This window comes from Myripristis murdjan, chromosome 10, assembly GCF_902150065.1.
Source record: "Myripristis murdjan chromosome 10, fMyrMur1.1, whole genome shotgun sequence".
NCBI lineage: Eukaryota > Metazoa > Chordata > Actinopteri > Holocentriformes > Holocentridae > Myripristis > Myripristis murdjan.
In genome coordinates this window covers 23,393,733-23,414,965 of record NC_043989.1, presented here as the reverse complement: position 1 = coordinate 23,414,965, position 21,233 = coordinate 23,393,733, and the positions used below count along the sequence as shown (strand labels likewise).

General features: G+C 45.1%; 3 protein-coding genes across 13 annotated transcripts; 2 read left to right on the top strand and 1 right to left on the bottom strand.

Moving 5' to 3' along the window:
* Window positions 1–3,554: 3,554 nt before the first annotated feature.
* LOC115366132 (uncharacterized) lies at window positions 3,555–11,868 on the top strand. Of its 5 annotated transcripts, none has more exons than XM_030061395.1 (7): window positions 3,555–3,708; window positions 4,754–4,867; window positions 6,069–7,393; window positions 9,093–9,356; window positions 9,545–9,688; window positions 9,844–10,928; window positions 11,258–11,868. In XM_030061395.1, exons 2-7 carry the CDS (start codon window positions 4,765–4,767, stop codon window positions 11,490–11,492), a joined length of 3,156 nt encoding a protein of 1,051 aa, XP_029917255.1. In that variant the 5' UTR covers window positions 3,555–3,708; window positions 4,754–4,764; the 3' UTR covers window positions 11,493–11,868. The 5 variants fall into 5 exon arrangements, with proteins under 5 accessions (XP_029917255.1, XP_029917252.1, XP_029917251.1 ...); XM_030061392.1 differs by having other exon boundaries at window positions 8,016–9,356; window positions 9,847–10,928; XM_030061391.1 differs by having other exon boundaries at window positions 8,016–9,356.
* Window positions 11,869–12,723: 855 nt separating this feature from the next.
* Window positions 12,724–19,923, top strand: LOC115366135 (beta-crystallin B1-like). 7 transcript variants are annotated; one of them, XM_030061403.1, is made up of 7 exons: window positions 12,724–12,955; window positions 17,210–17,330; window positions 17,575–17,672; window positions 17,789–17,907; window positions 18,168–18,300; window positions 18,421–18,563; window positions 18,662–18,833. In XM_030061403.1, exons 3-7 carry the CDS (start codon window positions 17,580–17,582, stop codon window positions 18,831–18,833), a joined length of 660 nt encoding a protein of 219 aa, XP_029917263.1. In that variant the 5' UTR covers window positions 12,724–12,955; window positions 17,210–17,330; window positions 17,575–17,579. The 7 variants fall into 7 exon arrangements, with proteins under 7 accessions (XP_029917263.1, XP_029917264.1, XP_029917265.1 ...); XM_030061404.1 differs by having other exon boundaries at window positions 17,207–17,330; XM_030061405.1 differs by lacking the exon at window positions 12,724–12,955 and adding an exon at window positions 15,991–16,241.
* LOC115366137 (beta-crystallin A1-like) lies at window positions 12,736–16,448 on the bottom strand. Its single transcript, XM_030061408.1, has 6 exons — window positions 15,938–16,448; window positions 15,404–15,486; window positions 15,091–15,209; window positions 14,663–14,804; window positions 14,411–14,553; window positions 12,736–13,478 (listed from the first exon to the last, which is right to left on the bottom strand). The coding sequence occupies exons 2-6, from the start codon at window positions 15,476–15,478 to the stop codon at window positions 13,331–13,333; spliced, it is 627 nt and encodes a 208-aa protein (XP_029917268.1). The 5' UTR covers window positions 15,479–15,486; window positions 15,938–16,448; the 3' UTR covers window positions 12,736–13,330.
* Window positions 19,924–21,233: the final 1,310 nt, after the last annotated feature.

Genomic DNA, 21,233 nt, shown 5'->3' with positions numbered 1-21,233 from the left:
GCAACACTTCCCTGAAAAGCTACGTCACAACTTATATTGAGTGAACCCAAGATGCCATTGTTTTATGGCTACACCGTGGCATTAAAGGGAAAATATCCACAGTTATTGTGCATCTTTTTATATACAATTCCCTGTAATTCAGCGTATTCATATTCATATTTAGTATCTTTGGACACCTTGGGATCTCCACCAGAATTTAAAATGAAGATCTGTGGGTTTGAAAGCCAAAGTTCAGCTGATTTTTCTCTGAAAATAAGCAAAAAACATCAGAAACAGTGTCATTCTTTAAAACCTGATATCTGTCAAAACCTTGTCTCCAAACTCGAGCTCCCAAACTTTCTGCCTTTGCTCTGAGGCCGTGCTCTCGTGTTGAATCTCCTGCCAGGCAAACCCACCTCTCTGCCACCGAGGAGCACAGCTAAAGACTGAGTGCTGACACTCTCGGCGTCTTGACTGTCATCTCTAATTACCTGCTAGGAAATGCAGAGGGCAGACACTGGTATGCGTACATATATATGAGAGGAAGGGAAGAGAGCTTTCCTTGCTGCGGTGTGTGTACGTTGTTGAGGTGTCAGGGACATAACAAGGTCGTCCGGGGACGCGAGTGTCTCGGCGTTGCCCCGGCCTCTCCATAAACGCCTGTCAGTATCCCACACATCTCACCCCCTCAGACTATGTCATTGAAATGCAGCTGCTAGATCACGAGGGCTTTGCAAGTGTAGGCTGTCCTGGTGTGAAGATGTGTTTTTATTAAGGCGTCGCCTAAGACGTCACAAAACAATCCCGTTGGCAGATCACCTCAAGTTTAATTTGATTTTGATTTTGAAATTTAGATACTGGCACCAAATGGATGAGAGGTTTTAAGTGACCATGAGAAATCCAATAGCAACATATCAGGAGCGTGAACTGGAAAATTAGATCAATTAGATCTGAAATGTGCCTGGCCAGATAGTTATGGTTCAAAAGTGGCAGCCACACAGTTTTTTAGGACATGTTCATGAAAGATGCAGGCTTTTTTAAATTACAAAATAAAAACTCCATAACCTAAGAAATATGTGGCCACCATGTCACCCCTAGAATTTAGGCTGTAATTATAGATCCAGTAAAATGTATTTGCCCTCTAGCTGCTGAAGGGGAGTTGTTTTATACCTGTCAATAGTGAAGAAGTGTGTGTACATATGTGTGTGAGAGTGTGTCATGTTTTAAATTATTACAGCTGGTGCACACACGTCTCCATTAAACTTGAAACCACTACATGCAGCAGATTCCCCCTCCCTCCCTGCCTCCTTCCCTCCCTCTTGTCACTTGGTTCCATATCTATTTAGGGCTCCCCTTGCTCCACTCCTCTCTCTCTCTCTCTCTCTCTCTGTCTCCGTCTCACGCTCAAATAGGATCAGCGTCATTTAATTCCTGATTACATTAGCACATAAGAGCTGAGAAAACAGCGAGGGGTAGGATTGAACACCAAAGGGACACAGCACACACACAGGCAGAGGTATGTTTGAGGAATTCAGCACTCTTCCCAACTCTCCGAGATCCATCGCCACGACAGGAGGCCGCCGGGTCCGTTAACATGAAGGGGTAAGGTAGGCAAAACATGCTGTTGGCGGGTTCTGTGCTGCCAGAGAGGAGAGACATGACACAGAAGGAGTTTGTCCTTAAGATCCGGGGATCCTGGGAGTTCATTTATGGAGGAAAGTGAGTGAAGGCAGCCAGGAACGAGTTCAGGAACTGTTGGGACATTCCCATAGCTCGACTTGCTCTCCACCATGGACTCAGCCAGCGCTCCTGCCCCAGCCTCTTCAAACTCAGAGAATGACTCTGCCTCTCGCAGCCCGACGCCTGGCTCGTCCCGCCGCACCACCCACACAGGAAAGCAGGGCGGGATCACCGGGCTGGGCTACGGGCTGGCGGTGGCCTGCCAGCACCTGAGGCCCTTCATCCCCTTCTTCCTGATCAGCTGCCTGGTCGTGGCCCTCGTCTACCTGCTGCAGACCATCATCTACGGCGGGCCCTTCACAGACCCGCTCTTCTTTGTCAAGTTCAACGAGCGCTGGCCCAGGCCCAGTCCACAACACCAGGCCTCTCCGTCCCCTCCCGAGCTGTTCGGCTCGATCCCCCCGGCCGTGCAAGGCCTCTTTGACCTGCACACAGACAACGGGACAGCTTGAGCTGTTCGATTACAGACTGGACATCCTCTCTGACAGCTTTTTCCTTTTCTCAGCCAGGGACTCCCAGGGGATCCATGTCAGGCCTCAGTGCTATTAAAAGGGAGCGGACTGATACTTCACTGTGAATCTGAATCATTTCCTTTGGGTTGTGTTGAATAGTTATGTAATTGTGTCTCTTACCTGTCCTATTTAAAAGACCCCAGGGCTAGTTTCAGGCTACAGGTTGGCTAGCCACAATAACATATACATCTAGGCGAAGACTATAATTAGATTTTTTTTGACCATGCTCTGATTTCTTAATCTAGTTTGCTTCTCGTGCTTTTTTGCAAGTTGAAGTAGTTCTTATCCACACTGAACTAAATAATTCTTGTTGTGAAGTTGTCAACAAACTTTTCATTTAGCATGGCTTATGTGGCAGCCTTATCTGTAGAGTGAAGCACCAATATAGCCTAAATATATGTTTTAGAAAATAAATAACTTGATAGGTAAGAACTGTCCTGTCCTTCAAGTCTGTAAGAGTGGATGTTTACCCTAATGCAAGCACTGCCCACCTGGGATTTCACCTCACAGTGACTAATAACGGACTAAGCTCTCTGCCTCCTCCTTTGCCCTATGTATAACACTGATTTTGGGAATCAAGAGGCAGAGTGAAGGCTCTTTGCTTTTTCCACCTCCAACTGGATTTCTTTGTAGTTATTCAAACCACATGTCTAGGCCTTAAATGATCAAGATAGTTCACATCCTATCCAGCCGTCAGAAACCCTTGTCCTCTAGACTGGAACAATCTCAATGTTAATAGTGATCGTCAGCTGCCGACCTGGATAGCTGACTAATGCATACAACAGCTAATACACTCATATATATATAGCACTTACACAAGACATCAGCATAAATACTAGGCTACTGCACCAAACAGCCCATGATATAAACAAATTATTTTTGTATATTTTAAGGCACAAGTAGGCATCACAACATTATTATTGGCATCATTAGTAGCTACTATGACCTTAAATAAGCCTCTCTCACAGGAAAAAAAAGCATCCTAAAGTCAATGAGACAGTTTTGCACAGGTTTTAAAATGGGTCCGTTTGATATGAATATCTCTGGTTGATCCTTGGCAGCAGGTATATTAAATGGCATGGGGTCAAGTTCATGTGGACATTAGCTAACAAACTGCTCACTCCGTCGAGCGGTCGACTCCCTCTCGAAACGGTTTGGTCCATTCTGTTTAACGGGATTAAGCAAAAAAGGAAGTGTGTGAGAGTGAGACATCTCGCATTACGTGGACCCCTGTTTCCACTGCTGTGGCCGGGCTGTGGTACCTCTTTGATGTTGCACAGTGCACGCTGACCGGTGACTGACCACGGCCGGGAATGCCCTCTCTCTCTGAGCTTAATTAAATTCCAGCGGGGAAAATATTGTTCGTGAACATTAGTTTACAGACTCTAAAGTGTGTATTAAAATCTGTGACTTTTTTTTTTTGTTTCTTTAACGTGGGGTGGTCGTTGGACTTATGAGAGCTTGTGAAACGCAAACGGTGAGTGCCGTCGGCGGTGTGACACTGTCTGTTTGTCTGGACACTGAAAAAGTCGACATTTTGGTGGGAAGCGCCGCTTTGTGGAGTCGATAGGAGATGCTCATGACATATTTACTAACAGGCCGTCTGTCATGTGTTGCTAACACCTTACACCTCTCCGTCTCGCATGAGAGTTCAAGGCTAGCCTCCCATGCTGGCTGCCTGTTAATCCCCAGCTGTGATGCTAACTCAAGTGAAGCGGGGTTTTCTCGTCGGTGAACAGGTGTTAAATTTGGTAGGATTTTGTCCCAGCCGGACCCCCATCTGACAGATCTTTGCAGTGTATTACTGATTTGGTTTAGTTTACACTTTGAGTTGTAGAAATAAACATGGAGAATGACCTGTAGGCTTTAAATCATTCTTGTATATTGTTCTTTCAACCGGCTAACTTCCTAATAAATTAAATCCGGATTAAATTTCAAGTGTTCCTCTTTTGTCTTTGGGGTCCCTTGACACTCACTGCTACAACGCATTACACAAGTTACCCTTGTACACGTGTGTTTTAAAATTTTCCATTTGGTCCCCCCTGAATGCGCCGTTGCTTTCATTCCACAAACCCTGAATTAATTGTATATTCTTTCTTCATAAAATGCTTCCCTGCATTAGGCATCCACAGCTTCTAAAAGCTCAAAAAACAAACAAACAAACAAACAAACAAACAAAAAAAAACCTCTGGTTTTGAAATATGACAATGTGCACAACATGGAATAACGATAGTAAAGATGTGACAGTATTGTAGGGATGACAGTTGGTGCTTTATGAGATATTTACATGGGTGATTTTTGATAAGCAGTCATGAGTAATGTGGCTATAATGACCAAGCAGGTACAGAACTGTGAGAACGACAGAGAATGATGATAAATGAATGTATCACCCAGACCTTTACTATTTTTATGCAATTCCAAATGCAAGTTCTTGCTATTGTGGGTTTCAAACACCTCACCACCCACCCTCGCAGCACACACACAGACAGCCATACTAATGTGTCTCTGCTCCTCCTGATAAGTGGATGGGGAGATGTGGTGCTACCAGAGACCCGGGTTCACAGCCCTCCTGCTGGCCGAGCTGCAGAGACAGCAGCAGTGCAGCCAGTTCTGTGACACCGTGCTCCAGGCAGAAGGTGTGGACACACACGCAGACACATGCAAAAGCTCATTACATACTCGTTACATTGTGAGTTGTAGAATTTTTCAGTCTGTTGTCATCACTCTCTCTGTGATATGCATATTTTATAGACACTGTGGCAGTTGTTTTCTGGTACATACAGGGTCTTCTCATACCTAACGAAATCAATGAAGCTGAAACAAGTCACTTGTCGGAAAATGAATCATTTATAATTAGCATAATGAATGAATTGTTTTAGGCATTTATCAAGTGAAATACCAAACATTTGTTGGTTGTAGTTTCACAAATGCTAAGAATCCCTTGTTTTTCCGATTTTCTAATCATAACAAAGTGTAAGCGAAGCACTTCTGCACACTTGAGTCATCTTTATGCAAGGTGTGTATGCACACAAATAGCCGAAATATAGAAAAGGAGGTCATCCCGCACACTGCTGTAACTTAGGATATGCTATATACCACTCAAATGATCAGCTGTTTAACATCCAGCATGATTTGCATGGTAAATAGTGTGTTGTCATATGTCAGCACATGATTGTTTGATTGGATATGCACTTTCATATATCATTTTGTCAATATGAAGTCATGTGTGCCTCACAAAGGTCTCTCTGTGACTGAAACGTTGCAGTCACTCTGTGAATAAAATTGGGAAGTTTTGCAAATTACCCCAGTGTGTAAGACTACCTCTGTTGTATATGTTATTACTTTTTTGTTTTTGGCTGTTTAACTCAGGAAGCAATTTTAAGACATCACTTCGGCCTCTCATTGCTTTATAGTTAAAATGATTATTCCAGTATTATAGCCGGTAAAATTTTGCCTAGGCAGCATGGTTTCTAGAAATTAGTATTTTTTTTAAACATCCACTGTGACGCCCACTCCTACAAAATGATTGATGGCATCAAAATTAAACTAATTTTGGAATGTTTAAATTTGTAAATGCGTAGAATTTGAAATAGCACCTTTTTCCAGAGCCAAACCATTCTACATTCAATCATGTACAATTTACATTTTTTTAATCTCACATTTTGTGTTTCCCTTGATGTAAATAAAGCTGTTTTGAGTAGAAATGTCAAAAAAAATAAAATAAAATAAAATGATTATTCAAAAAAATGATTGACATATTTATCAAAAATGAAAATATTTGTTAGTTGCAGCCCTAGAAACCATTTTCATTATCATCGTTTCCCACCTGTCCTGCAGGTATATTGGTTCCAGCACATAGTTGTGTCCTCTCAGCTCTTAGCACCCAGCTGTCCTGCGCTCTGTCCTCCACCCCTCCACCCCCAGCAGGACAGAAGCATTTAGTGGACTTCCAGACTCTCAGGGCCTGCACCCTGCTCCAGATCATGAGACTGCTCTACTCTGGGGAAATGGGGGGAGAGGGAGAGAGGGAAAGACAAGAGGCCATTGCTGCAGCGGCCAAGCTGGGCATCTCTGGGCTTGTGGAGGTCAGAAAAGGGGATCATAACGACAGAAGGGAGGGATTAGGCCAGCAGAAAGAAGCAGGAGTACAAACAGAGCTGCTGACGTGTGAGGGGAACGGGGCGAGACAGAGCAAATGGACGAAAGAGGTGAGGGATGGGAGCACTCTCTTGTGGAAAGAGACACCGTCAGGTGGTGAAAGAGACATAGGGACTCAAACGGAGGAGCTGGAGTGGAGTGCCGCTCCTTCTTCTCACCCAGCAACACCCCTGCAGACCATTGATAGGACTGCTATCCAGACCTCAGCAGAGCCAGACTCCCACCTCCTCCCCCCTAACACCCCCTATATCCCCGTCTCCCTCTGTCCAAAAGATGGAAACCAAGCCTCAGACCACCCCTCTCCCTCCTCTGTTCTTATCGCCCCTTCTGAGGAATCCACCGCAGCTGGACACACACCCGTCTTTGTCCTGCCCCCATCCCACTTCTCTGCCCTTCCCCTGTCTCCTTCCATCAGTCATGCATCTGCAGCATTATCAACCCAAGACACCCAGGTTCCACCTGTGTTTGCTGCTGACTCTCAGAGCTGGTGGGCGGAAGCTCAAGAAGCCAGTAGAAAGGTGATGGCAGCTGAGGGAGGAGAGGGGGAAGGGTTTGAGCAGTTTCAGGGCAACATACCAGGATTCATCAGTTACTTCTTGAACCCAGACAAAAAGGAGAACCCCCAGGGGAGGCGTGCAGGGAGAAAAAGAGGTGGAACAGGAGGGACCAGGAGGGCTGGGACAGGAGAGGGAGGAGCCAGGAGAGGCAGATCAAGGAAAAGAGAGACAACAGACATTGAGAAAGTGGTAGTGAGCAAGCTTCAGAATAGCTGGATGCGGTGGAGGTGGGGGGTGCAGGCCTCCCGGACGGGCAAGGGGGGAGGAACCACAGGCAGGAAGTTCTACCATCAAACCAGAGAGCATCTGCAGTCAAACAAGACGAGAAGGAGGTGTGGTAAAGCGTGGCAGATCAGCCAGATGGCAGTATCATTACCAGCTGGGTCTGAGCGAGGAGGACAAGCGCAGCGTGGCAGGAAGAGGAGTGCCACGCAACAGCTTCCCCAGGTGAGGTGTATCTCTATACGGAGAAACAGCTGAGAAGTTGTCTGTCAAAAGTGCTTGCCAGTGTAACAAGCATTTTCATCAACATTTCAGCCTTTCGATCTACTGAAGTCATTTTTGTGACTATAGGGTTTTTATTAGGTCCTGAGTGAATAGTGTATGTCTGGAATATTTGTGAATATTTGTCTCTTCCCTGGTTACCAGTCAGTTTTAGAATTGAGTGCAAGATTTTGCTTACTACATTCAAAGCACTTCATGGGTTGGCTCATAATTATATTACTGAATTTTTGATTCATTATGAACCAAAGTACAGCTTCAGATCCTTGAACAGGTTTCTGCTGTCCTTAAATCCCAGCTCAAGTCTTCAGGTGCCCAGGCTTCCATAGCTCTGGAAGTCACTGCCTAAGGATTTGACGCTTGCAGTTTCAGTAATATCTTTTAAATCACTTCTTAAAACTTACTTTTATTTTAAAAAAGCCTTTTATTTAAAAAAAAAAAAAAAGAGTTTTGCTCAACACATAGGGTAGCCTATAGTCCACAAAAGCGGAGATATGCCACTTGAAAGCCGTACTGTTGTTTGTTGAAGGTAAATTTGAGGTAAATCTGCTGTTCTTCGCTGTTACAGGATGTTAACCCCATTAGCAAGAGGTGGAGTGCTCGGGCCAAATCAGTGTCTTCTCCCATGTCACACCACAACATTCAGGCTAACACACCTCTCCTGAGCCAACCCCAGCTTTCCACAAAGCTTTCTCCATCTCCCGATCCGATCTCTCTCCCAGCTCCCCATATGCCCCCAGCAACATCCCTCCTCCACACAAACCCCCTCCATCCACTGCCCCCCCCAGCCCAGGAGGACCAGGTTGACCAGTTTGAGCGTCTGCTGGAGGAGGTCATGATGGGTCTCGACATTATACCAAACAACAACAATAGCAATCTTCATTCTAAGCCTCCACCTCAGCCAGCCAGTGGCACCACTTGTGCCTATCCCTCCTCTGGCAACGATTTCATCCAAAAACAGCAACAGCAGTATTGCCTCACCTCTGGCCTGCAGCAAGCAGGTTCAGGGTCCACAGTAGAAACAGCTGGCAGTTCCAGTGATGCAGTGGGCGAGGTGCCTGTTCTGCAGCAGCCAGAGGGAGAGGGAGAGCTGACTGACATACTGGATGACTTCCTCAGGTCCTTTGAGCAACATATTTCCAGTTGTAGTACCAGGGAAGATCAGAACTACACACAGGCTAGCCAGCTGCAGCGCTACTCCACCTGCAGGGAATACAACAAACCCCAAGCCAGAGCAAAATCTGCTCACACCCCTTATGTAGACAGTGCCCAGTCTCCCAGCCTACCACAGGCTGTCATACCCTGGGCACATGCACCTAACTCAGCTCTACACACTCCAACTCCCCCGTTGCTTTCACCTCCAACTGACACTGCACAGCCCCCTCCTGTCAGTGCCAGTCTGCCCCACAGCTGCAGTGTGGTTACAAACAACAGGCAGGAAAACAAAGCAAGAACCCTAACAAGAAGGCAAAGGAGAGAGAAAACCAGCAGTCCCAAGCAAATATCAGGTGTCAAACTGACTGAACTTCTAGAGAGAGAAAAATCATACCCCAAATCATCCTTAGTACATTTAAAGCTATGCAGTGTTTCCCTTAGTAGTGCTGCTCTCACCGGTGATCTTACAATAGCTTCTCCCCACATACAGCCAAAGGTGCCTGGGACAGTCAGAGGTCCAGGCAGACCGCTGGGTAGGAAAAAAAAATCACTCAAGAAACAAACAAGAGTGGGGAAGCCTGATGAAGAGCCTGATAAGAGTGATGAAACAACCAAAATTGTGTTGGACCAAGGGGGCAAGGCTGCACAACAGCCAGTGCAGATGCCGATGGTGACGCAAGAGACGACTGGCCCACTGCCAGGGGGGAAGACAGACGTTGCATCCCAGTTCAGCTGTCAGAGTCTGCAAGTCCAGGTGAGAAACATCTTTACCTACTCTCTATTGATGCTTCTGTTGTTGCTGCAACAACAACAGAGTCTGAGATGGAAATGATAATTCATATTAATATGGAGGGGAGACATTTGATTGCAGCAGCTACAAAATTGCACTAGAATGCATGCAGAGGTGGTAATACTTTGTCTTTGTATTACTGTGTTTATCAGAGTACTACAAAATCAGGCACAGCAGAAACCAGCCCACCATTAGTGAAATATCCAGTAAATAGCTTCCCTGGTGAAGACGGTACATTCAAGTGGACCAGGAAAACCTACCCAATCAGGAGTAGACTTAAGCAAGCAAATATCATGGTGAGCACTGACCTTTGTTACAATTTGACCTGAGTCTGTGTGTCGGTGGAAGTGTGTTCAAGCATCTATTCTGTAAAATAGAAATGTGTATCAGTTGCCAAGTTATTACAAATGGGTAAGGGTTTAACTTATTAAGACTAATTTTTATCTGGCAGCAGAGCACACCACTTGTTGAGGAAACAGAGGAACATCCACCAGCTGACAGTCTGCCAGAGGACAAAGCCCAGCTTGCCCAGCTGATAAGAATAAACCAAAACAACTTGCAAAAAGGCAATGCCAAGAACAAGTTTAAGACAAAGCAAAGCAGCTCCAGGAAAAAAAGACAAGTTGGCAATTCATCTAATGTTGAGAGTTTAAGAGTGTCGGTATCCCCACCTGTGGAGTGCTTTGGCATGGATGAAAAGATAGAGAAAAGCAAAGATAAACAAAAAGAAGTGAAAGTTCTGTCAGAGGGAGTAGCACTGGGGACATCAAGGAGGGCAGAGAAGAGGTGCACCGAGTCAGAAGAGGAGAAGAGCAGTGAGGCTGATGTGGCCAAGAGGGTTTGCCTTGAGCAAGTGGTACCGACAACATCTAAACCATGGGCACCCGGCCTGGAACCTGTACTCTCTGTCTCTGAACCCCAGCCCAGAACCCAGGATGGTAGTCAAGAAGTGGCGGTGACCGTGGAGATGGAGGACGAAGTCGATGTAGAGGTTCTCTCACAGCCGGATGATGAAAACAACAGGGACTGGCTCCTGTGGACATGTAAAGGAGGAGGAGATATTTCGCAAGAGGGAGAGCAAGAAGAGGAGGAAGACACAGCATGGACCAATATCAAACTGATGGATGAAGAGACAGAGAACAGCAGTGACAAAGCCATTGTTGTAGATGGGGACTCAGATGCGACCCCTGACCTGGACGACCTCGAATTCAGCTGTGAAGAGCAAGCAGAGAACTGGCCCAACGTGCTGAATGTGAAGGCAAAGACCCCAGTTTGGTCACATTTGGGTGTAGCAAAGCCTCCCCTGTCACCACCTTCACAGCCAGCTGCAGAGGTCAGTCTGGGGTCAACGGGAAGCTGGGAGGAGGAAGGAGAAGAGGATGAAGTGGATGTGATTGGAGGGTCCAGCCCCGTCCCTGAAGCTCTGCCCATCAGCTGGACAGAGCCGTCAGAATCTGGGGAGGAGCAAGAAGAGATTGATGTCACTGGAGTAGAAATGGACTATGTCTCCTCAACTAGCCTGCTGTCTTCTCTATTGTGAGTGAGGTGAGTTTGTTAGTTTGCAGACTCCACACTCTTATCCTCAGCCTGCCAAAGCTATTTCTCCTTTAGCTCATGATATTCTGAATTTCCCAGAATGCTTTTCAACAACACCAGGAAATATGACTGAATTGTAAGTTACACATGTAGACACGTGTAGCATTAACTAGTGTTAAGTGTTTTAAGTGTGAAGTTTTCCTTTAATGGTATATACAGAGAATACATTTGAAAATATGAGCAAAAAAACAAAACAAAAAAACAACAACATATAATGTGATGGTGTCCTAATTGTCTTCCATCTTCCTCCTGTTTGTCTCCACATGCAGACAGACTGGCAAAGAGGTGGGCGTCCTCCCTCCCTGCCACCTCTGCTCAGGAAGAGAAGAGCTTTGTGCAAAATGTTGGCTATTTGTTCAGAACCAAATGGAGACACTTTCATGTGGTGAAAACCTGCAAAGAAAACAATGTGTCATTATATGTAAAGAAGCCAAAGCTAGTTTAATCAAAATCAACAAAAACAGGACTGATGTGCAGTTAATTGAGTTGAGCATAAAGAATTAACAGTTTTGAAGTTATGAAAGGTGAGTCTTAATTGTTTAAGGATTGTTTTTACTGCTCAGTTCAGTAGTTTGTGTCTGTTAAGAAAATATGTTCAACTTTGACCTTAAACTTTGTTTTAGTAAGTGTGAAGAAAACACCAGCCCAGCAACAAGAGACAACTCAGGGCTAAGAAGAGATTTGCTTCAAAAATTAGGTTTATGTACTTTAACTGGGATCAGGAGCTTCAATTAGTTGGAAATATACAGTAAATATGACAGATATATTGTCAACCTGTTATGCCACTGCTTTTCAAACTCTTTTCTGTCTGTCCTTGAAGTAGTTTGGTATTTGTTACTGTTCTGACAGCAGCCCATGTATATATTTTTTCTAGATTAAAGCTTTTCCTCCCACCTCCTTGTGTTGAATCAGTTTTATTCACTGTTATTGATGTCATGTAAACTAGAGATAATGGTTTAGTGGTGAGTCCTTTCCACAGACAAATCACTGAAACTGGGGTCATCATCATGGGTGTCAGTGACATTTTAACTTGGGTGGGGACACTCTAAATCAAGTCCTGAGCAACAAATCACACCCAGGCACAGTAATATGGGCACAGGAAGAGCCCAGATAGGACTGTTTACCCTCTCTGCATCAGCAAGATTGACACAAAACATAAAAATTAACATGAGAAAAATGTGAAAATTTTGAGGGTGAGGATTAAGCATTCATGAATGAGGAAGCATTCATGAATTAAAGTAACTGAAGTGAGGATCATTTATGAGTGAAAATGTGAAATAAATTGCTTATCTGAACCTGAATCAGAAGGACAAACACAAAATATGAAACATGGAAGTCAAATTTGTTCCCCAAATGCATTTAAATGGCAATAAATAGAGAAAGACTCCAGGGGAATAAATGTTTTGTGCATTTTGATGGGGGGAGGGTCTACACTTATGATTTATTTTCCACTCAGTCATATCCTTTCAGAACATTCTGCCTGCTTTATTTGATTTAGCAGACATTTTTTTCTTTACAATTCAACCTTGGAGCTACAATAATGTCTTTGGATTCATAAAAACATATTTTAAGAAAAAGTGGCATAGCCACTCTTTTTATTTAATACTCATTTAGTTGAATAGGAGGAATTCAGAGGTTGAGACAGAAAAGCCACACAATCTCAGGCTCTGCACTTCCTGACTCATGATTTGCACAGAGCACACCTGTAAATAATAGAGCCAGAGTGCGTGAGGTGAACATGAGTTTATTAGTTATCAACCTGTGGATCAAACCCCTACACACAACAACAAAACACATCTGAGCTGCACCCACAACACAGACTCGGCCACACTGCCTTACTGCGCTGGGAGAGAGCCAAGTGCAACCGAGGAGGCTTTCCTTGGACACTGCGCCATTTTGGAGCCCCCTCTCCCCTGCTTTTAGTTCCAGCACAGTGAGGGGCGGCGCTGTTTCCCTGCCCTGCTTAGGTGAGAGTACAGCGCAGGTGTGTGTAGGCATGCGTGTGTAGGTGCTTCTAACCAAGTAAAAAGACACTTGAGAGTGCCAGTCAAGTCATGTCAGCTTGTATTTGTGTGTGTGTGGAAGCATGTGTGTTTTCCCTGTGCTTTAACAGTGCGATATTGTCTCTTATCACACTTTCGGAGCGGCTGTAGGTCAGTAGTGGTGGGAGTGGAGTCAGGTCGGGGCGGCTGTTGCTGCTCAGGTCAGGGGGAAGGAAAGGAGAGAGAGGAGAAAAGAGAGAGAGAGGGTGAGGCTATGAGGGATGGGAGGGGGAGTCCAGGGGAGTTGCTGTCCGTGGGCCGTGGCTCTCACCACGGCCTCAGCCTCATCCTTTCCTCCTCTCAGTGCTGGATGCGCCTGATGGACTGGATCTGGGGGGTCTGGCAGTGGGAGCCCCAGTTCCTCCAGTGCTGGTAGTCTCCACTGTGTCTCTCACACTCCATGATGTACTGCTGGCCCCTGTAGCCAGGGTACTGGTAGCACACGAAGCTGTGGGCGGGACGGGGACATTGAAGGCCACATGGGTTATTAGTGAGACTTACATTGGTTATTTTAGGAGTTATATGAGTTACAATGACAAGTGTGATGGATTAAAGGATTTGAGTGTAGAGCTCTCCACTGGTAGGTTTGTGCATCACAGGCATGCCAGTGAGAGATAATACTGATATATGTTGTTTTGTTTATTTTAAGTGTCTTTGTATGATGTGTAGATGAGAGCAGATGACAGTTTGATGGTGCCTGTGGGGATACTGGGGCATGACAGCAGCAGAAGACAGGATATACATAAAAATAGCCTGATTCCTGGAGGCTTATACAAAGTCTAAAACAAAATGTAAAATTATCATAGCAGATTAAAATGGTATGACTTACTTTGAATGTACTGATAATAATCTTTGTGCTATTATCAGTTTTTATATTTTACTACGGAAATGCCATACACACAAACCCAAATGAGTAACTTCCACCCCTTCTTTTAATTCATTCTGAAAGTTATTTCAAGTCTCTTAAAGACAAGAAATACTTGTCAGTAGTTAATTTTTATATAATTTTATATCTTATTTGTTGCCTAGTTTCTTACATGTAATGCAACTGGACAGCTCATTTTATCATTTTTACTTTTTTAAAATAATGGAACGGGAATGTCTGTATTTGTAAAAGTATGTTTTGAAAAAAAAAAAAAGGTTAAGAATAAGACAATTAGAGTGTGTTAAAGGAAAGTAAAATAAGTAATTATAACAAAAGTGAAATGTGCACCACAGATAAGGTATGGTGAGATAAAGGAATTTCCCTGACAGATTTACAGTAAAGAGATGCAAATCACTGGCAGTGCACAGCGTCAGGTGCACAGATTTCAAAAGAAATGTCCTCAGACGTCTCAATATTCACACCAATGAGACTCAGAGGTGGGGGAGTTAACTTACGCGCCACACTGCACGTGCATGGAGCCAACCTCAGGCATCATCCAGCCCATGGCCTGCAGAGAGGGGTAGTCATCACACAGCTCCACGCTGCGGCCCATGAAGTTCTCCCTCTCAAAAATGATCATGCGACTGCTCTGATGGGACTGTAGGGAGAAGACAGCAGTGGAAAATCATACAAAATCTACCACTAATTTTTGAGATGATCAGCTTTTACACCACTTTTTCATATGGACAAAACGTGCCAGTACTCACAGCACAGTAGATGGGGCGCAGGGACATGAGGCGCTCCACATGGTAGGAGAGGGAGCCGCTGTAGGCGTCCCAGTGGGGGTACTCACCCCTCTCCAGAATGAACTGCTGGCCCTGGAAGTCATGGTGCTCGAAACCCACCCAGCTTTACAGAGACAGAAAGAAGAAGGCAGACATCCTTCATTTTAACTGAGTGTTTTGGAAGGAAAGTGTTTTTCTTAAAATCTAACTGTGCAGGTAAAAACACCAACTGTACAAAACATTAGAGCCGTTTTCTTGGTATTTCCTGAGATGCACAATCCACACCTAACTTGTTTCGCTTTTGTTGTGCTTTATTAAAAAGACATCTCCCTACTATTTTGCAGTGTGCTTTATACTAGTGTGTCACTTTGTCGAGCAAAAGTGACTTTGTTGGTGTAGGTGAGACTTACGCTCCACTCTCCACCCTGATGGAGCGGATGTTGTCAAGGCCACACTCCTGGATGTTGCAGCACTCGGAGGTGAACTCCTGGCACTTGCCCTGGAAATGCTCCTGCTCAAACACGGTCACCTGGAGAGACAGAGCCACACGTCATTGGAGCAAAAACAGTTCAGAGGAGTTAAAGGAGTAGGGAAATAAGATGGCATTACGTTTATCCCTCTTTCCAAGCAAATACACGCACATCATGTAAACATGTCATTATAGAAAGCACACTCACACAGCTATATTCACAATGTAAGAAGTGCATTTATGTGTGTGTTTACCTTGAAGAAAGGAGCCATGCCCATTCCCGAGTTGACCAGTGGCTGGATCATTGGGGACCTTGTAGTTCTGTACATTTTTACTCCTGAGGGGCCAAGTGAGGAGGAAGGTGTGAGAATAATTAATCCACATTAATCATTCAACAAAGTTCTACCCTAGTTTGCCGACTTTCTAAATTAAGCTAAAATATGTCAGTTTTCAATTCAATGCAAATACCAACTATACCAGAAACCTCACATTAACCTCAAATCACTATGCATCAATCATGTCATATCACTTTGTCCAACTTCATAAAAAAGCTGCCATGACATAAAACAAAATTCACTGTTGATTCACTGATTAAATTAATAATAATGATAAGTGGATATTTAATAGATTATCTCGCTAAATAAGTGAAATTTGAGATCACAGAAAGAAATCTAACAGTAAGTGTGCTGTTCAGTGCTTTTGTTGATTTTCAGTTGTATGCCTGAAAGGTGATTGATTAAGCCTCTAGCTGTCTCTGACCGGTGCTGCATGCAGAGTTGGAGCCTTACCTAGGTTGGCACTTATTAGAAGAGCTCGGGAGTGGTACGCGCCTACCGCCTGTCTCGCGTAGAGCTTTGGGAGAACCTGGCGCTTCAGTTTTATACCGACGGAACGGGGAGCGCGCCTGCCCAGGCGCGTTCACGGCGTGGGTCGGCGGAGCGCACGGGGGACCAGTTCGGTCCATTCGTCACACTGGCGGCGAAGCGCGCTCCCGGTGCTCCTGCACGGTCGCTGTATGGCGTTATCCCGTCCCCCCGGCCAGCTCAGCAGATCCTATAGAGCGCCGGCCCTCCCTGAAACAAAGGCGCTCCGGTATGTTCGGGCCCCGGTCAGCAGTCCGGCGTGTGGCGAGGCACAAAGGGCCGGGATAGCGGTGGAGAATGCGGGGATTAACAGCAGGGCAGAGAGGCACCGCTGGGGGACAGAGCAGTGGATGGCAGGGTGGCTCTAGACTATATGAATGTAAAGAAATGTAAGTGGGCAAGTTAAAGTTTAATTTTTTCCCCTCATTCACACAATGGGATGTCATTGTCGTGAAACGCGCTCGTGCGCGCCAGCGTGAGCTCGCGTCAGGGTGCACGCACATCCATGTGTACACACAGGTGGGCTATATGGGTCATCAAGGTGACACATGCCTCCATGTTGCGTTCAGTGTAAAGCTCACTGATCACATCTGGATCACTGCAGAAGCCCAGAACATTTTTCTTATATCACATGGTATTTGACCTCAACTTTTAGTTGAGGATTAGTTTCTTGCTACACATTTCTACAACCACAATGTAAAAATAATGTTACTTTATAAGGCCTGTGATGGACTGGCACCTTGTCCAGGTGTTTCCCTGCCTTCCACCCGGTGCATGCTGGGATAGGCTCCAGCCCCTGTGACCAAGTGATCATTGATAAATGTCATTCCTATGTTAAAGTGGAAGACTGTTTATGTATAACACTGGGTTAATATTTTGAGCATGGGGAAAGCAGTTGTGATAAGCATTTGAATAAGAAGCATTCGTGAATTAAAGTAATTGAAATGAAGCCCTATGTACAGTAATTAATGTGAGATGTCAGATAGAAACCACAATTAAAAAAAAAAAAAAAAAACCCTCCCCACCTCTGAACCGTGAGGGCAGAAACATCAGCCCGTGTCCCGGCAACCTGTGTTTGCCATTGGACCTCCGTTTCATCCACACTTGTGTCAGTCCTCCTGTAACGCACCCTCCCCTCTGTCTGTCCCTCTTTGATGATGCTGGGTTTCTTTTGTCTCGTGTCTCTGACCTCAGCAGGTTTGTTTCTCTCGGCCTAATCCCTCTCCTGTGGGCGCCAGCGTATAAAAGGGAGGGGCGCACTCCGAGCCGCACACACTCTCTGAGTGAGGCTCGGCGCAGACATCACACACACATACAGGTAAGGTAGACAAACGGATACACCTGTGGGTATACACAGATGAAAAGCAGGTGGAAGGGGGTTGATTGGCTTATTCAGTGTTTTTATTTTTATATGTTTCTCCATCACTGACCTTCCCTCCATCTCATATTTGTCCAATCCTGATGGATTTATTTTGCCTCCATTTCTTCACACCATCAACACAGGTTAAATTTCTTACATGAACTCACCCCTCTTCTGTTCTGTTTTCTCTCTTTCTGCTCAGTAATCATGTCCACTGGAGATAAGTCCAAGGCTGCTTCCCAGACCGATGGGAAGGCTGCCCAGAGCAAGAAGTCCGAGATGGGAATGATGGCTTACAAGGTGAGTGGCTCTCACATTAGACGCTTGCTTCACACTGAAAGAAGTGGCTTTATACTACAATATCATGGAACTTCAGCCTGCACGGCCGGACTGACTTGTGTTTGTATCCCCGTCAGATGTACGTGTTCGACCAGGAGAACTTCCAGGGTCGCATGATCGAGATCAGCAACGAGTGCATGAATGTGTGTGAGATGGGCATGGACCGCGTGCGCTCTCTGCGCGTTGAGTGTGGACCGTAAGTTAACCAAAAAGTATATGCTGCTAGAACTTGGGTTTAGAGTGTGCATAATTAATGTATACAATAATAGGAGCCACTTTCACATGAGTGAGGTAGAATAGCGTAAAGCTGAAGTTCCATTTGCTGCTGTTGATAATGAAGAGCAAGTATGGTGGAGAGAATGGGGTACATTCTCATGTTACCCTGATGGCTTTGCATGGATTGTGAAACATAATACAATAATACGAAATATTAAGACTGTCTCTTCTCATCTGCAGCTTTGTGGGCTTTGAGCAGATGAACTTCTGTGGTGAGATGTACATCCTGGAGAAGGGAGAGTATCCTCGCTGGGACTCTTGGAGCAACTGCCAGAAGAACGACTACCTGCTGTCCTTCAGGCCCGTCAGGATGGTAAAAACCACACTGCCTTTCTCCTGCTTTGCTCTGACAAAATACACTTTGTCTTTCCCCTTCTCATTCATTCCAGTGATTTCTCTAACCCAGTGCTCTCCCCCTGATTCTCTCTCCCAGGATCCCGAGAAGCACAAGATCTGCCTGTACGAGGTCGGAGAGTTCAAGGGCCGCAAGATGGAGATCATGGACGATGACGTTCCCAGCCTGTTCTCCTACGGCTTCACTGACAGAGTGGGCAGCATCATTGTCAGCTGTGGAACGTGAGTGCTTTCTCCCACTGACACAGATGAAGCATTCGGTGGTGGCAGCTAACACACAACAATCTGATGTTGACGTGTTTCCTCTTCTCTTTCTGCAGCTTTGTGGGATACCAGTTCCCTGGATACCGTGGTAGCCAGTACCTGCTGGAGAAGGGCGACTACAGGCACTTCAACGAGTACGGTGCCCGCCATCCTCAGTTCCAGTCCGTGAGGCGTATCCGTGACATGCAGTGGCACCAACAGGGCTGCTACACCATGGCCAGCAAGTGAGGCTTAGGGAAGGAGAGAAAGAGAAAGAGCACAAGCGAGGGAGAGGGGCGGAGGAAGAGGGAAAGGGGGAGAGATGTCTGAGGCCTTACCTCAATACCTTACAGGGTCTATGATCTGACACAGCGAGGGGAAGGGGTGAGGACCTAGATGCACCTCTGATCTGAGGCAACACCTCAGTGGAAGGACCAGTTGGAGCAGAAATCCAGACAGCCCTCCATTCCTCTCTGTCTCTACTTTTCTCTTTCTCCCCTATGGTCTGACCTTCGTCCCCACCCCACCCCCTCTACCCCCCCTTTCCCCCTTCTTCCTTTTTTTTTTGTCCCTCACTTCCTTCCCCTCTGAAGTCCTTTGCAAAGAGGGCACAAGACATCTCTTGCTGTTTTACACACCATTCTTGGCTCAGGGTATGATGCACCATGAGAAACTGAGTTTCCAGAGCCCCCTGCCCCCGACTTCCCACCCCTGTGCACTGCACACCCTCTCTGCTGTACAGAATCCTGGCCAAGTTTTCAATAAAAAGAAAAATCTTGATTTCAAACATGTTGTCTTGGTTACTTATTAGGCCTACTGCAAACGCTGAAAAAGAAACTGAAAATCACTTAACCCTCCTGGGAAACGCCTGAATCAAATGGTCATGGTCATTCATTAGAAAAAAAAAAATTGAACTTTTGAGAAAGCTTGCCAGACTGGAATTTTGGGAAAGAGATGAAGAAATTAAAGTCATATCAATGCTGCTCTCACTATCAGATCTTCCCACAGCATACTGAATGTGAGCCCATAATTCAACCGAAAATACTATGGACCAACATGTTCCTTTCATTTGACTTTTTTGATTGAAATGTATTTGTGAAAATAACCTCTTACAATTCAAACAAATAATGCTATCCTGTCACCTTTGCCAATAGGGATTTCTCATACCAAACTTTGCGTTGTCAGCAGTAGGGCTGCACACTGCAAATGCGGTGCGTGGGGGCGGAAAAAAAGCACAAAGAGCACAGTGAGTAAAGCAGCTGTGATGCCGGGGAACAGCTGATAGAAAAACCAGGTTTGATTCTTGTCTCGACCATAACTAATGTAGCCCACTATAGTTTATTATTTAAATATCACTAAAAAGTAAAACACAAAACTATGTACTTTTTACTAATTCCTTGTCAGTCTGTATTCTGTAATTTATCACTAATGTGCAATAAATGAATGATCAACACATCTGATCCTGAGTTTGAAACCATAGTGCTCTCTGCCTCTTTCTTTTACTCTCAGTCAGAGTCAGGGGAGCAACACTCACAGGAACGGCAAGTTAAGAGGTGACAGTGAAGGGCCGAGAACAGTGGTGGTCAAGCTGTTGTGTTTTAATTAACAACTAATTATGGCCAGGGCAAGATCTAACCTGAGGAACACCTCTGTTTACACCAGTGAGGCCTTTTCTGAGCAAGTGAGGAAGAGAAGAGCTGAGCTATTAGCTGCAGTGAAGGAGACAACAGACAAGATGATGCTTTCATTAGCTATAGCTGCCTAACTGTGATGCCATGAGGAGAGACTGAGCAGAGAGAGGGTCCCCAATCAACAATATAAACTGTGTTGGATCATTGGTTGATATCAGCAGGAAGCATTTTTTTCCAATTGCTTAGGAACTGACTTTGAAACTATGGGCTATTTTTACAAAACTCTACACACGAGCCACAAAACCTCACACCAAACCAACAAAACAAAATATACAGTATCTCTTGCAAAAGCAAACAATTCTTGCAAAACTCTTCACACACTTTTAAAAACTCATATTTTTGGGTCAGTTCACGACACACAAACCATCATTTGAATAAGCACATGAAGCACCAACTGCGCACTGATAGTAGAAATGAAAAAACACTTGTGGCTTTTTCTGGATGCAGGGCAGCAGTTTGCAATAAAGTTTTGTCATACATATAGCCAACACACACACACACACACACACACACACACACACAGAGGTATCCAAATGTGTAAAGTAAGAATGTTTATTACTAACATAACACATCATCACATTATCAGTGCAAATAAGTAGGATTTTTAAAAAAAAAATATGTATGACTCTAACTGTAACTCAAAAAACAACACAACCACAGCGCCCAGATAGCTCACCGGAAAAGCACATGTACCATGTACCAACGCTGAGCCCTGATCGCAGCATCCTGGGTTCAAATCCAAGGCCCTTTGCTCTATGTCATCCCCTGTCAAATCAAACAAAAAGAGCATGGCGTTCCATCAGCTTTGTGATGTCACAACAGGCAGCATCTTCCAAGACAGTCAGCTCAGGTGGTTGGCTGCAGCCACAGAGCACAACAACACCATGCAGAGTCTACCAGACATTAAACTTTTTTTTTTTTTTTTTTTTAAGACACCTCCACTTCAACATGACCTGCA

Bases quoted from the DNA above. Each gene is read 5' to 3' on its own strand.
- LOC115366132 (XM_030061391.1), top strand. From the start codon at position 4,765: ATGTGGTGCTACCAGAGACCCGGGTTCACAGCCCTCCTGCTGGCCGAG. The intron at 9,357-9,544 runs GTGAGAAACATC...TGTGTTTATCAG, and splicing joins GTCAGAGTCTGCAAGTCCAG to AGTACTACAAAATCAGGCAC. The intron at 10,929-11,257 runs GTGAGTGAGGTG...CTCCACATGCAG, and splicing joins AGCCTGCTGTCTTCTCTATT to ACAGACTGGCAAAGAGGTGG.
- LOC115366137 (XM_030061408.1), bottom strand. From the start codon at position 15,478: ATGTACAGAACTACAAGGTCCCCAATGATCCAGCCACTGGTCAACTCG. The intron at 15,210-15,403 runs GTAAACACACAC...CTGTCTCTCCAG, and splicing joins GCATGGCTCCTTTCTTCAAG to GTGACCGTGTTTGAGCAGGA. The intron at 13,479-14,410 runs GTAAGTTAACTC...TCCCGCCCACAG, and splicing joins ATGCACGTGCAGTGTGGCGC to CTTCGTGTGCTACCAGTACC.
- LOC115366135 (XM_030061407.1), top strand. From the start codon at position 17,580: ATGTCCACTGGAGATAAGTCCAAGGCTGCTTCCCAGACCGATGGGAAG. The intron at 17,673-17,788 runs GTGAGTGGCTCT...TATCCCCGTCAG, and splicing joins TGGGAATGATGGCTTACAAG to ATGTACGTGTTCGACCAGGA. The intron at 18,564-18,661 runs GTGAGTGCTTTC...CTCTTTCTGCAG, and splicing joins ATCATTGTCAGCTGTGGAAC to CTTTGTGGGATACCAGTTCC.